Source organism: Notolepis coatsorum (assembly GCF_963971535.1).
Source record: "Notolepis coatsorum genome assembly, chromosome: 13".
In the NCBI taxonomy this organism is placed as follows: domain Eukaryota; kingdom Metazoa; phylum Chordata; class Actinopteri; order Aulopiformes; family Paralepididae; genus Notolepis; species Notolepis coatsorum.
In genome coordinates, this window is record NC_140177.1 from 105,141,318 (window position 1) to 105,156,252 (window position 14,935).

Genomic DNA, 14,935 nt, shown 5'->3' on the forward strand with positions numbered 1-14,935 from the left:
TTACTCCCAGCTGTGCAGTTGGGTCATACGGGTGATGCTTTTTCTTTATTTTTATAAAGAGTTGGATGTGTCTATATGGATTGGAAATGAGGGTCCCTGATGGAAACAAGACTAACGTCTTTCTCAGGTCTGCCTCCCCTTAACCAATTGTGTGTATTGCCGTACTGGGTTGTACCCTTTCTGCAGTCTGTTGGGTAAACTTTTTCATTCATTCATTCATGGAGTTGATTGCATCTCGCCCCTCTTGTCGTTCCCCTGGGCGTCTTGGGGATTCAATATGGTGGTCTAAACGGCCTATTGTTGATGTGGGTATGTCAAAACGCACACATAGTGCTAGCTCAGGATGTGCTTTTGGGGCATTGGCTGACTGGCGCGCCTTGATTGCTTGGGGTTGAAACAGCGTTTTTATGAAGCAATTGGGATGGGGGTTTTTCCTCTTCCGACACCCTGTGTGGTTGTCGATGGGTTCCCGTTCATGTCAGGGGATGATGACGGAATGGGTCTGGACATATGGGGAAGGGTCTCACGCCCTAGGGGTGGGCCACCGGGCGCGGTTCGTACCGACACGTCTGGGTGGCGCCTTCTTTTTATGTTGGGATCAACACGCATATCTGCCCCTTCTCCTGGGGTTGGCAGGTCGGCGTGATTAGGGCACGGGACTGGTTCTGGTCGCGCTGGTCCAGATCAGTTGCACCCGTTGTCCGCTGGGGATGCAGATCTGCTGTTCTGGTACCCTGAGGGACTTGGGTTTTTTTCAGGGGGAAAAAATGCTAGGTCGGTCCGGGTGTCACAGGGTTGAGCGTTATGGAACCCTTGTTGGGTGCGTTGTATTCTGCACTGTCGTAATGGCTTATGGCCGTGCCAACCTGTACGCGCCCGATCTCGTCGGATCTCGGCCGCTGTGCAGGTTGGTCTTGGTTGGTACTTGGTTGGGTGACCTCCTGGGAATACCGAGTGCGGGGTGCTGGGGCTGGTCTTCCATTTTTTACGCTCTTCTCTTGCGCTTGGCGCAGAGGGGCCTGTTGGGGTGGTTTTAACCTCCTCGGGGGACCCTGTGTTCCCCGTATCACCGGGCCCGGTCCGGGCTAATGTTTCGTTGACCCGTAGGCCCGGGATAGCCCTGTTGGAAACCAGAACGCGGGCTGCGGCGGTGCCGCAGGTGTGTTTTTGGGGTTTCTTTCCTGAGGGGTTATGGGACCAACCATTGCATGGGGTAATGCCTAGGTGGTTGGTTCTCTGGTGTGTTGCTGCAGTGTCAACTCCCGGTTCTCCGGTTGAGGGTGCCCCTGCACGTTCATGACGTCTGCCGATCGTATCGGCCTTCTCTGTGGAGGCTTGGTTATGCGACAACGCCAGCATACGCCCCTTCCGCCGGGGCGGCTGTGTTCAGCTGTCCTTTTGGCGCCTGCCTCGTCCGCAGTCTCCAGGCTTGGGTTGACAGCCTGTTGCCTGGTCTTTTTTCCCGGTGCACTGCCTGCTTCCGTTGGTTAACTCTTGTGTGTTACGACCATGCTGTCTGCCTGTTGCAGGGCCTGTGTTCCAGGCGGTGTACTGTTGGGGAGGACAGGGCCCGCTCGGCTGAGGGGCCTTTGTCCGAATACGCTGGCGATGTGGGGGGCGGGGTCACTAGGTGCCCACCTGGTGGGGTCTTGCTGCTGGCATCATGGACTTCTCCGGGCCCCCATTCCAGGGAGTCCAGTCCTTTTGGTGGGTCTGGGTCTTCCTTCGCGCTCCGCTGCTACGGCCTTGCCACGGGGTTGGGTTTGCCCTTGATCCCGTGATTCTGGGGGCAGTAACGAGGTTGTTTCCTACGTTCGTTCCCGGGTGGCATGCGGGTTGTGCGTGGGTGTAGTCGTGGGGTCAAGCCACGGTCTGCTCACCCTGTGCGTTGAGTTGCTTGAGTGCCTCTTCGCGCGGTCGGGTCCGTCGCCCTCTCGGTAGACCTCTAATAGGGAGGGTGCCCTCCATTAGGGGGGGTCGGGGGGGCTCGGCCCTCCCTGTTCTGTTGGTTGTGGGGGGCCTTCAGCGGGGTGTATTTGTCAGCCAGCGGCTCCGCTTGGCCTCCCTTTGTGCAGTGTGATGCCAAGCAGAGCCCCTAATGGAACAGAACGTTAGGTTATAACTATAACCAAGTTCTGTTAATTAGGGGTGACGCTTGGCATCAGACGGCCGCTGCAGCCCTTGACCTCACCTTGTGGTGAAAGCTTGGGAAGGAGGAGAGCAGGTGACCACACACCTGCTTATGAAGGTAAGCTGATGAGGGGTGTGGTCAGACTAATACTGGTATTAAAGGTACATTTGTGGAATTTATTCAGTGCGCATGCACGTACGCGAGGGAGTGCAGTGTGATGCCAAGCGTCACCCCTAATTAACAGAACTTGGTTATAGTTATAACCTAACGTTATGGCTCTAGGTGAGCTCACAAATGTAATGGTTCTCTGTCTGATTCCTAGCTTCATGAGAGAGTAGCGCTTCTTCACAAATATCATCCGAATATGGAAGCCGAGAACGGCCACGTCTTTATTTATTATTTGATTGCCATTTTCTCGTGATAACGACTTATTATTTCGTTATCTCGATATAACAACGTCGGTTTTCTCGTGATAACGGATTCATTTATTTCATTATCTCGATATAACAAAGTCTGTTTTCTTGTGATAATGGATTAATTTATTTCATTATCTCGATATCACAGAACTGCAGAACTCTGAGATGATTGCGAGCTGGTTCATGTGATCACGCCGTCCTGATTTCAGCCTTCAAGAACTTCAACTGTTGCTGTCTGTCGTTGCTCTACTGAACAACATACTGAAAAAAATGTATACTCATAAGTTATCATGAGAAAACAGACTTTGTTATATCGAGATAACAAAATAATAAGTCGTTATCACGAGAAAACAGACTTTGTTATATCGAGATAACAAAATAATAAGTCGCTATCACGAGAAAACGGACTTTGTTATATCGAGATAACAAAATAATAAGTCGTTATCACGAGAAAACGGACTTTGTTATATCGAGATAACAAAATAATAAGTCGTTATCACGAGAAAACGGACTTTGTTATATCGAGATAACAAAATAATAAGTCGTTATCACGAGAAAACGGACTTTGTTATATCGAGATGACAAAATAATAAGTTGTTATCATGAGAAAACGGACTTTGTTATATCGAGATGACAAATTAATAAGTCGTTATCACGAGAAAACGGACTTTGTTATATCGAGATAATGAAATAATAAGTCGCTATCACGAGAAAACGGCAATAAAATAATAAATAAAGACGTGGCCGTTCTCGGCTTCTGTATCTGAACAGTCCTTGGACACAGGAATAATATTATGGGATTCCTTCGAATGGGTGGCCATCCCCTTTAAAGGAACACGCGGACATGTACGGGTAGCCTTCGGGAGAGGTGTTAGTTAGACAATGCGTATAGGCTACCCGTATATGTCCGCTTCCATTCATTGTGCTAAGCTAGGCTAACGTGCAGCCAGATAACTTTCTACTGAACGCACAGAGAGGAAACTGGTATCTATCTTCTTGTCTCTCTCTGGTAAGCTAAGAAGACGGTAAGCTAATTTCCCCAAATGTTGGCGTGTTCCTGTAAGTGTGTTGTGATAGTCCCCCCCCCTCTGACCTGCCACTGCCCGATGCACTCCACCCTCTGTCCAAAGGGCCTCTGCAGGCCGGTGCAGAGCTTCAGAGCGTCACTGCGGATCTCGATGATGTTGTTGATGAGGGCGCACATGGCCGCCAGGGGGAAGGCGGAGGAGAACAGAACCACGTAGCCAAACTGGATGAACATCTCCTGGTAGTCCTGGAGAGTGTCCTGTCAGGGTCAAAGGTCAGAACAAAATATATATATCAGTGTCAATGTTTTCAGGCCAATTGTAATGCCCATGTCATTACAAGAAACCTTTACTATCCCTGGGGGTGATATTACGTGGTTATCCGTTTTCATCATTGATTTTACGTTTAGATGTTAGTGGAGACTTCATTTTAGGATTACATGACTTCTTGTGGACAGTGGTCTACTTTGGATACAATTTGTATCTGTCCTGGTTACAAACGTAATTATTCTGTAGAAGAAATAATCATTTCTAATAATTAAAATAATTTAACAAGAGGGGGATAGGTGGAACTATAAGATCCAAAGTAGTAGTAGCCCCAAAATCTCTCCATCAAATCAACCTTTATAAAGCAGTTTTATCATGTGGTTTATAATACCATATAATCTATGTTACACTGTATTGACCTCATCAATGCTTGCTGACATAAAAATGTATTTTGTTGACCCGAGTCCCCACCTCATACGTCTGCATGCAGGACTCGATCTCGGCCTGGCTGAGGCTGACTCTCTTGGGTTCTACTGGAGGGTCGATCCAGGACTCCTTCTCCTGGCCTGGGCGCTTCTTCCTCAGAACCAGAGAGCCCAATCCATTTATAGGAGACATTGCATTGCCCTCCTTCACCTCCTGCTTGGATTACATCATATCTTGGTTATTGATTATAATAATGAAACAATTCAATAGAGGCCTTTCACATAATCTTTTAGTACAGTAGTTATCCTTCTTCCAACATGGCTGCCTGTAACCACTGGTAACCAGTTTAGAAAGGAAACACCTCCTTTCTGTGCAGTGGTAGATTGGTAAAACACTGAAGAAGCATGGTATTACTGTTCCACTGTGACTTGTTTAGATCCAGTAATAAGACATATATTTCCCATCAACACATAGCAAAGGTTGTTTTGCATAGCAACCGTTGTCTCTCCCAACATGGAGGGAAAATTGGCAAGTATTCTGTAAAAGGCCTCCATTGTACAAAATAGAAAATGAAAGCAGCACTTTCAGGATGAGGAGAACATGCCGTCAAACAGTGGAAAAGGACAGTGTGCATCCAAGCTGATAAACATTATAAACATTGCAAATGTGTTATTCAGTTTGGGAAAAATTTAGACCTGTCCGTCTGATATTATAGTGAAATAAATGTATAAAAGAAAGAAAATTACCGAAAAGGTGTAGGCTGAAGGCGAGGCTTATAATTGCCTACCCTTTTTACATTACATAATTTTGCAAAAACAAAAGGTTACAAAAGTTTCATAGTTTTATATACAAAACGTATACACATTTATTTATTTGTTTATATATATATATATATATATATATATATATATATATATATATATATATATATATATATATATATATATATATATATATATATATATATATATCTTTTTTTTGTCACGATTTTAATACAGTTATGTTATAATGACCTATGCTCCCCCAAAGAGCAAAAGGGTTTAAGTCAAGAAGTAAGTCAAGTCATGTTATAATAAGATATAATTAGGATAATAATAAGTTTCACCTTATCACCTTATATTTGAATAATTTCTTAAATGTATGTATCGAAATACACATTTTTACTTCTTTGTCACAGTTATTCCATAGTTTTACCCCTTTAACAGATATACATCGACTTTTTATATTTGTCCTTGCCTTTGCGATATTGAAGACACAAGTTCCCCTAAGTTTATACCGGCTCTCTCTAGTTCGGAACAACTCCTGAATGCAACTTGGAAGTGAGTGGTTATGTGCTTTCTACATTATTATTGCATTATTAAAATGCTGGTAGCTCAGGCTCCATATACTGTACCTGCGGTGATAACTCAGCGTCACTGTCATCGTCACAGCTGTCAAAGAGGCTGGACGGGTCCATTCCCGCCTCCACCAACGTCGGACTGTCTTCCAGGGAGTTGTCGTCGGCCATCTGCGTCTCTGCGGCGACATCCTGGTAGTCGACCTTCTCGGTGAAGCAGACCTTCCTCTGCCTCAGGGCGCTGTCGTTCATATCCCACTCCTCCTCCGTCAGCCTGAACCCGGCCTTCAGGTCCCCTCTCCTCTTGGGCCCCTGGCTGCCATCGCCATGGTGGGCGACGGGGGTCCCCCTGGGGCCCAGGAAGAAGTAGGCCTTCATGGAAGCCTGGGCCTTTCCCAGAGCCAGGCGGCTGTATTTGAGCACGATGGCCTGGAGGAGTTCCCACAGGACCTTGGGGGTGAAGACGCCCAGCTGGTGGTGCTCGTACAGGTAGGGCTGGAGGACCTCCTTGATATTCTGGAGGAACTGCCGGAAGATCAGTAGTGTGGCGAGCATCTGTGGGGAGCAGGGAGACATGGATGCTGTTAGCCTCGGGAGAGGAGGGCTGACCAAAATACTAATTAGTAGAGTCCTGGCTGCACACTGTTAAACTTGCTTGTTTGTTGAGAGATCAATGTTTCCATCACATGAGGATCTTCATCAAGGTAAAAAAAAAAAGAAAAAAGATTGATCTTTCAATAGCCACACTGTGGGAAGAGCCAGTTCAAGAGTGTGTATGGATCTCTGTCTTTACACCTGCTGGTTACCAGAGTGAATGTGTGTGCTCTGTTTTTGGAAAACTAAATTACAAAACATCACCACAGCTGATCAAAGTCTAGTAACTCAAATTTGACAGGTTTTCATGTTTGTGTTTGTTTGATGTTTACTTGAATTGAAGGTTTACAGTGTTCCCTATAGGTTAAGAAAGATGAATGACATTAGGGCCCTGTGATGAAGTTTTTTTTATTAAGAAATGGAATATGATTCTTGTATGTTTTCTTTGGCATTGTAAGCTTGGACTTAAATTGTGATTTATTTGCATGGAAATGTATGGAAAACATATGGAATTTGTGTAATATAAAACGTCTACAAAACTTGATGTAAAATGTATCATATTCATGTCAAATATCTGTATGAAACATACATTTTCTGAAACATTTAAATTTGAGGCCCATGACAACCATTTCAAATGTACTATATTGTTTCAACAATGTACCATCTGAAAATGTAAGGCTGCCTTTCTCGAATCCTCCAAATCGAATGTGTTCCCTATATAATAGTTATATAGTTATGTTATGAAACAGTCGTCATTACCTCCTTCAGTCGCTCCATGTCCTTGAGGTAGAATCCAATGTAGAAAAGGCTAAGATAGGAATTGATGAACTCGAACTGTAAAACGAAGAGGAAGTGTTACAGTTATTAAAACAATCATAGATCAACATAGATATAAAATAACTGTAAAGATGTAGTAAAGAAATGGTAGATGATGACTGTCTTACAAACACCATCTTGATGATGAGGTTGTTCTCATAGGCACTCTGAAGTCTGTAGTTCTCTGGAAGATGAGACAATTATGGGTACATGGAAATGATCATTGGATTATCCATTTAAACCAGGGCCCTGTTTCTTGTACCTGGATAACTGAGTTAGCCGGATAACTTTAACTGGATAACTGGGTTAGCCGGACTTTCCGGTTTCATGTACGTGGATTTTCCAAATCACCATGACAACATATCCAAAAGTTTGAGCCTGGTCGAAAGCAGAGTTCAAGTTCAACTTAGCCTGAACCATCGCCACGCCCCGCAAAGAAGTGACGGCCCGTTTCCTGAAACTATTCCCACAGTCTACGATCTGCATTATACCATTCTGAATTACGTTCTTGTGCTCCATTCTTCCAGAGGGGGCTTTTGAAATGTAAAATAGACCCAAAATGCTGATACTAAATTCACTTTGTCCTAAATAATGCACGTTATATATACCGTGGCGACGGTGGCGCTCGCTCGTGCGATGTACACATTATGTGGTTATTTCAATTGTAACTGGGATTAAGATGTCTGATGAGATGCGCTGTTTGACGGATTTGAGAAATTGAATGAGCCGTTGACGTCACATTAATGAATGAGGATAAAGAGATAAACTTCATTCATAACAAAGGATATTGTAAACACGGGTCTCTCGTTCATTAATGTATAAACAATGAATTTATCCCATCTGGCACAGTGGTCCAGCGGTAGTGCTCAAGCCTGCCAACCCAGCGACCGGGGTTCAAAACCCGGTCTTTCCAATATGATTTTTTTGAATATAATATTAATGATTATACGCCAAAGTAGCCTGGTTTTAAGTTAAAATATTATAAATCTACATGCATTGAGGATGTCATTCTTTATATAGCTCTCAACGTGCACCAAATTGAATTATTCCTATATTGCAAAAAGAAGGAGACGACTAGGGTCTTGAACCCCGGTCGTCTGTGTGAAAGTCAAAAGAACAACCCGTTAGACCACATTGGAGATAAGTTAAAGATTGACTATACATCAATCAATGGGTAAGAGAGCCGTATCGTAATTCTGAATAACAGTTAACTAATTATTTTCGCTAGCAAGATCTCATTTGATTATTCAATCCAGCAGGCAAGTTTAAAGAAATATAATCTGATTGATTGAGGTAATGAGGGACTTAAAATTAGCCTATAGATAACGCATTTAACTTGTCGGCGAGGCGATTGAGCCGTACTGCAATATGTTAATAAAGTTTTAAATCAATTAATCAATCAATGCCGCTAGAGAATCAGGATTTCTGCGATCGACACCTGCTGTCTTCTCAGCTGAGGCGGGCGCGCGCACTGATCCTGAGAATCAAGTCTGGCTTGAGTTAACGAGACTGAATCCACCTTCTTGGAACAGGAAAATCCCGGCTTCAAACATCGGGTTAACTGAAGCTGGATAATGACATCTTGATCGACTTAGTTGAACCACGTACAAGAAACAGGGCCCAGATCAAAATTGAATACTGGAGTGGGCTAACTGTTAAAGCTGCAATCAAATCTGACCACTAGGGGGCCGTGAGTCACCACTATAAACAAACTCCATTTTTACCAAAACAAAAGCGTCAAAAAGGTCTTATTGGCAAAACTAAGAGTAAATGAAAGAGTAAACTAAGAGATTTTCTTGTGCATGGATTACAAGATTTCAACTACAATACATACAACCTTTGATTGATTGATTGATTGAAAATTGTATTAACAGATTGCAGAATGGGTACAATACAGTACAGCTCAATACACACAATTGTTAAGGGGATGCAGACCAGAGAAAGACTTTCGTCTTGTTTACATCAGGGTCCCCCATTTTCAATTCATCATAACATATATGACATACATGACATACAGATAGACAGTACTGCTACATCTATACATTTATGACATACCAGATTTACAAATACAGTACAGTACAAATACAGTACATTTATGACAATACCAGATTTACAAATACAGTACTGTTTGTGATACAAAAGAGTGTCTAAAAAAGAGAGTATATACATTTGACGAAGAAACTGTACATTGGAGGAGGTTGGGTAGGTGGGGTGGAGGGGGGGGGGGGGGTTGGGTAGGTGGGGTGGGGGGGGGAACTGTACATTGGAGGTGGTTGGGTGGGTGGGGTGGTAGGCGGGGTGGGGTAACTGTACATTGGATTATCCGCGAAACCTTACTTGGTCCCAAGAAGAGGGTCTCGTGTATTATTGGGTTAGGACATTTACTGTACATTGGAGGGGGTTGGGTTAGGACATTTACAGGGGCCAGTTTCGAATTGCAGTCTCTCGTAGTGCTCTTTGAGAGTGGTTTTGAAAGTGGGTAGTGATTTACATTCCTTTACAGCTGTGGGTTCTCCTGGTTGTTAAACAAGGTAGGTAAATACTTCAACTACAAACGCAACAGGTCCTGCATTATTATTATTAATACTGTTCACAGTATTGATGTAATGAAGATATTCCCTGAGGAAAATGGATTATCTCCATACTTTTTGTCCAATGATCCCAAACTAATGGTTCAAGTCTACAGTATACAGTTCAGTAACTAATGGTTCAAGTCTACAGTATACAGTTCAGTAACTAATGGATCCGGTCACTACTCAGTTCTAGGCTCAGATTTGGTATCACTAGTGAAGTGGTATCAGTACATACAGGTATTTTGGTCCCAATCACACGCTTCTTACCCATGTCGTTGAGCCAGTGAGCTATCTTTTTGTACACCTCGTCACATATGGTCACAGTAATGGCCAAAACTATCTTAGGAAGGAATCTGGTAATGCCAGGAAGCTCCTTAATCTCCATTACCACCTCCTGTCAATTTCAAGGATGAGAAACAAAAACCCCCACTGTTATTTGCATGAAGAAATGCACAATCCACAAATATTTAAAGCTCATAGTTATCCTTAAAAGCTTTTACAATGAATGAGAAGCATGAGACATTTGAAAAACGATTTTGTTTATTTACAAATACCTATACCATAAACCTTATTGGGTAATTCTATATATATTTTTTACTGCATCTTTAACTCTTTCAGCGCCAGAGGCCTAGCTGCATCTTAGTTCCTACTGTGCCACCACTCTAAGAGATAGGGCTGCGTGGCGGTGTTTGCAGGGCTATATCTACATTCTTTATTATAGCTATATGGATACAATACTATGGCTCATTTGACATCAACTATCCATCGTTCAATAAAAACGATGAAAAATAATAATTTTTTTCATGTATACGTTTACGTGTTATACCGTGGTGAATATAAGTATAGTTTTAGAGTGATCCTGGCTAATTCCATAAAACGGCGCTATGGAGGAATACGTGAATTTGACTAAAAGCGTTGGCGTTGCTCGCCTGGACACGCTACTATTTCCAAATCAAATGTATATAATAGGTATTATGTTTCATCATGAATGCATGAAAGGGGGGGGGGGGGGGTCGTTTTTTGATGCTTTGATCGCCACCAACGGCATACGTTCTGGAGTACGTTACACATGGTCGCAACGATCAATGTGAAATCATGGTTGGATCAAAGCAGGTTTGATGTCATATAGTCCTTACCTTCACTAGGAGGTACCCCAAAAAGAATATTCCAATTGTCTGATCACGATCTCCAGTATTGGTGTCCATCGTGTCGCCAACATAATCCACCACAACACATGCATCGGAGGCATTGGACGCGTTTCAATGCCATCGAGTAAACTGCTAGACTCGCCTGACCAAGAAAACTGCGAGTGAATTAAACGTAACACCGGGTGTGAAGAAAATGTTTCGAAGGGTGGGCGATACTGCCACCTATCAGGATGCAGCCGGTATTGCACTCTAGCGATCTCAGAGTGGTTCCCTATGGTAACCCAGAGGTCCGTGTGAGAGAAAATATTGAATAAAAGAAATAACAATGAAAACCCGACTATACTCAGGTTTTCGGGGGTCCTGGCACTCAACGCATGGCGAGAGAACCCGACTATCCTCGGGTCTGGCGCTGATTGAGTCAAACTGACAGCAGCACTAGATGTTGATAATGAGTGTGAATAATGCATTTATTTATTTATGTATTTATTTGATTAGGTAAATCACATTAAGACCTACCTTTCAATTCCAGGTGAGCCCTAAGTACAGACACATAAAGAATATATAAAATAAAGTGCAATTTAAAGTGGAAATGAAGCAGTGCGATAAATACATATTCATAGCATCACATTAGTATTTAGATAAGCCACAGAAGAAGTCACGTTATAAAAATAAGCAGTTTCTAAGAAAAAACTATTTGTTGTGTACATTTCTGAAGCATTTAGCATTATGGGCGCGGCCATTTTGTTGCTGACGTCATACCGGGGGTTGGGTGTATACACTCTGGTTAGCTGCCTATATTGAATGGGTCAGTCAGCAAATAAAATGTTGCCTACAAAACAACGGGACCGCGGTGGTTCTGTTTGTATTGCTCCTGGCTGTTCAAACTAATTTTACCATGTGAGAGAGAGGAAAGTTGGTTAATTTCCACAAACTACCAGTGAAAAAAACAGTGTTGTTGACATGTTGGCTCGGGCTGGCTGCACTCAGGCGGCGCGACCAGCCTGTTGGACAGGGAAGGAGGATCTGCAGAGAACACTTCATTGCCTCGGATTATGTTGTTGGGGTGGGATGTTTGTCCAGAAGACCACTAATCAGCTGAAGCCGGACGCGGTTCCCTCGGTCTTCGACAGACAGACCGGCGTTAGCTCTCGGGAGCGATCGCTAGCTAGTTGGCACCAGCCGGGGCCCGGCGTTAGCTCTCGCTAGTTAGCGTTAGCAACCGGAGCGTCGCGGAGCATTCAGCCTGCTGGCTACACAGCTTGTGTAGCCAGCAGGCTGAATGCTCCGCGACGCTGGTTGAAGTGGGTCTAGGTAGCCAGCAGGCTGAATGCTCCGCGACGCTGGTTGAAGTGGGTCTAGGTAGCCAGCAGGCTGAATGCTCCGCGACGCTCCGGTTGCTAACGCTAGCTAGCGAGAGCTAACGCCGGGCCCCGGCTGGTGCCAACTAGCTAGCGATCGCTCCCGAGAGCTAACGCCAGTCTGTCTGTCGAAGACCGAGGGAACCGCGTCCGGCTTCAGCTGATTAGTGGTCTTCTGGACAAACATCCCACCCCAACAACATAATCCGAGGCAATGAAGTGTTCGCTGCAGATCCTCCTTCCCTGTCCAACAGGCTGGTCGCGCCGCCTGGGTGCAGCCAGACCGAGCCAACATGTCAACAACACTGTTTTTTTCACTGGTAGTTTGTGGAAATTAACCAACTTTCCTCTCTCTCACATGGTAAAATTAGTTTGAACAGCCAGGAGCAATACAAACAGAACCACCGCGGTCCCGTTGTTTTGTAGGCAACATTTTATTTGCTGACTGACCCATTCAATATAGGCAGCTAACCAGAGTGTATACACCCAACCCCCGGCATGACGTCAGCCATGACGTCAGCAACAAAATGGCGGCGCCCATGTTGAAAACAGGGATATTATATTATATTTTTCAGACAAATAAGATAGATTTCACATTTGATTATAGAACCCTGTCTTACACAAGGTACACAACAAACAAACTAGGATCACATTGCTCACTGCTTCATCTCCACTTTAAAACTGTTAAATGGGAATTCCGGTATTTTTAAACGTGGACCTTATTTTTCCATCATTTGGAATCAATAATGAATAATAGGGACAACAATTAGTTTTATTGGTCCAGTATTGAGAGATTGTTTTTAGCTGCAATGGGTTACAATTAGTGCTGTCAGGCGATTACATTTTTTTATCTAATTAATCACATTTTAATCGCATAACCATTTTATGCCTGATATTCTATATTCTATAATCATATTTCAAATTGCATGTGTCCGGATGGCAGAATTCAGTACTTTATCTACAAAACCTTCTGTTTAATCATCTTCCATCTATTAATTTGCTTAGATTTTTCAGGTCTGGTCAATTTGAGCATGGTGTTATTCACAGTCAAAGAAAAAAATATTTATTGATATTCTCATTTGGTTCATTACAATTTACTCAAGCCTAGTAATACATTCCCTGAGATCCATAGATGTCCCTAGAATCAGATACCAAGAACATGCAAATGGACCATATAAAAGTCTGTAAATGTGTATTCTACGTCCTTATGGAATGAATGAGATAAAAAGAATATGTTATTAAAAAAATAAAAATAAAAAAAATCTTTTTTTAAGTAATTCGTTTTGAGTTAATTTTCATAACGCAATAATTTGCTGTGTAATTAATTAATCTAATTAACGCGATAAACTGACAGCCCTAGTTACAATATAATCATAGTAGTTCAGTACAGTGTTTGTCTGACCTGACCTGTAGTTCTATTGACAGTACAGTGTGTCTCTGACCTGTAGTTTAGTACAGTGTGTCTCTGACCTGTAGTTTAGTACAGTGTCTCTGACCTGTAGTTTAGTACAGTGTGTCTCTGACCTGTAGTTTAGTACAGTGTCTCTGACCTGTAGTTTAGTACAGTGTGTCTCTGACCTGTAGTTTAGTACAGTGTGTCTCTGATCTGTAGTTTAGTAGTGTGTCTGACCTGTAGTTTAGTACAGTGTCTCTGGCCTGTAGTTTAGTACAGTGTCTCTGACCTGTAGTTCAGTACAGTGTCTCTGACCTGTAGTTTAGTAGTGTGTCTGACCTGTAGTTTAGTACAGTGTCTCTGGCCTGTAGTTTAGTACAGTGTCTCTGACCTGTAGTTCAGTACAGTGTCTCTGACCTGTAGTTTAGTACAGTGTCTCTGGCCTGTAGTTCAGTACAGTGTGTCTGACCTGTAGTTCAGTACAGTGTCTCTGACCTGTAGTTTAGTACAGTGTCTCTGACCTGTAGTTCAGTACAGTGTGTCTGACCTGTAGTTCAGTACAGTGTGTCTGACCTGTAGTTTAGTACAGTGTCTCTGACCTGTAGTTTAGTACAGTGTCTCTGACCTGTAGTTCAGTACAGTGTGTCTGACCTGTAGTTTAGTACAGTGTCTCTGACCTGTAGTTTAGTACAGTGTGTCTGACCTGTAGTTCAGTACAGTGTGTCTGACCTGTAGTTTAGTACAGTGTGTCTGACCTGTAGTTCAGTACAGTGTGTCTGACCTGTAGTTCTACTGACCTGTAGTTTAGTACAGTGTCTCTGACCTGTAGTTCAGTACAGTGTGTCTGACCTGTAGTTTAGTACAGTGTGTCTGACCTGTAGTTTAGTACAGTGTCTCTGACCTGTAGTTTAGTACAGTGTGTCTGACCTGTAGTTTAGTACAGTGTGTCTCTGACCTGTAGTTCAGTACAGTGTGTCTGACCTGTAGTTTAGTACAGTGTCTCTGACCTGTAGTTTAGTACAGTGTCTCTGACCTGTAGTTTAGTACAGTGTCTCTGACCTGTAGTTCAGTACAGTGTGTCTGACCTGTAGTTCAGTACAGTGTCTCTGACCTGTAGTTTAGTACAGTGTGTCTGACCTGTAGTTCAGTACAGTGTGTCTCTGACCTGTAGTTTAGTACAGTGTCTCTGACCTGTAGTTCAGTACAGTGTGTCTGACCTGTAGTTTAGTACAGTGTGTCTCTGACCTGTAGTTTAGTACATTGTGTCTCTGACCTGTAGTTTAGTACAGTGTCTCTGACCTGTAGTTTAGTACAGTGTCTCTGACCTGTAGTTTAGTACAGTGTCTCTGACCTGTAGTTTAGTACAGTGTCTCTGACCTGTAGTTCAGTACAGTGTCTCTGACCTGTAGTTTAGTACAGTGTCTCTGACCTGTAGTTCAGTACAGTGTCTCT

General features: G+C 43.3%; 1 protein-coding gene across 1 annotated transcript in view; it reads right to left on the bottom strand.

Annotated features, from left to right (window-relative positions):
- LOC311239451 (anoctamin-8-like) overlaps positions 1-14,935 on the bottom strand; it is a gene marked incomplete at both ends in the record, with an annotated part of 212,392 nt that overhangs the window by 30,507 nt on the left and 166,950 nt on the right. The window contains 6 exons of the mRNA XM_084327759.1: positions 3,641-3,832; positions 4,311-4,478; positions 5,665-6,156; positions 6,955-7,029; positions 7,140-7,195; positions 9,852-9,978. Of these exons, the coding sequence (XP_084183885.1) occupies positions 3,641-3,832; positions 4,311-4,478; positions 5,665-6,156; positions 6,955-7,029; positions 7,140-7,195; positions 9,852-9,978 (1,110 nt within the window). The remainder of the gene's footprint in view (positions 1-3,640; positions 3,833-4,310; positions 4,479-5,664; positions 6,157-6,954; positions 7,030-7,139; positions 7,196-9,851; positions 9,979-14,935) is intronic.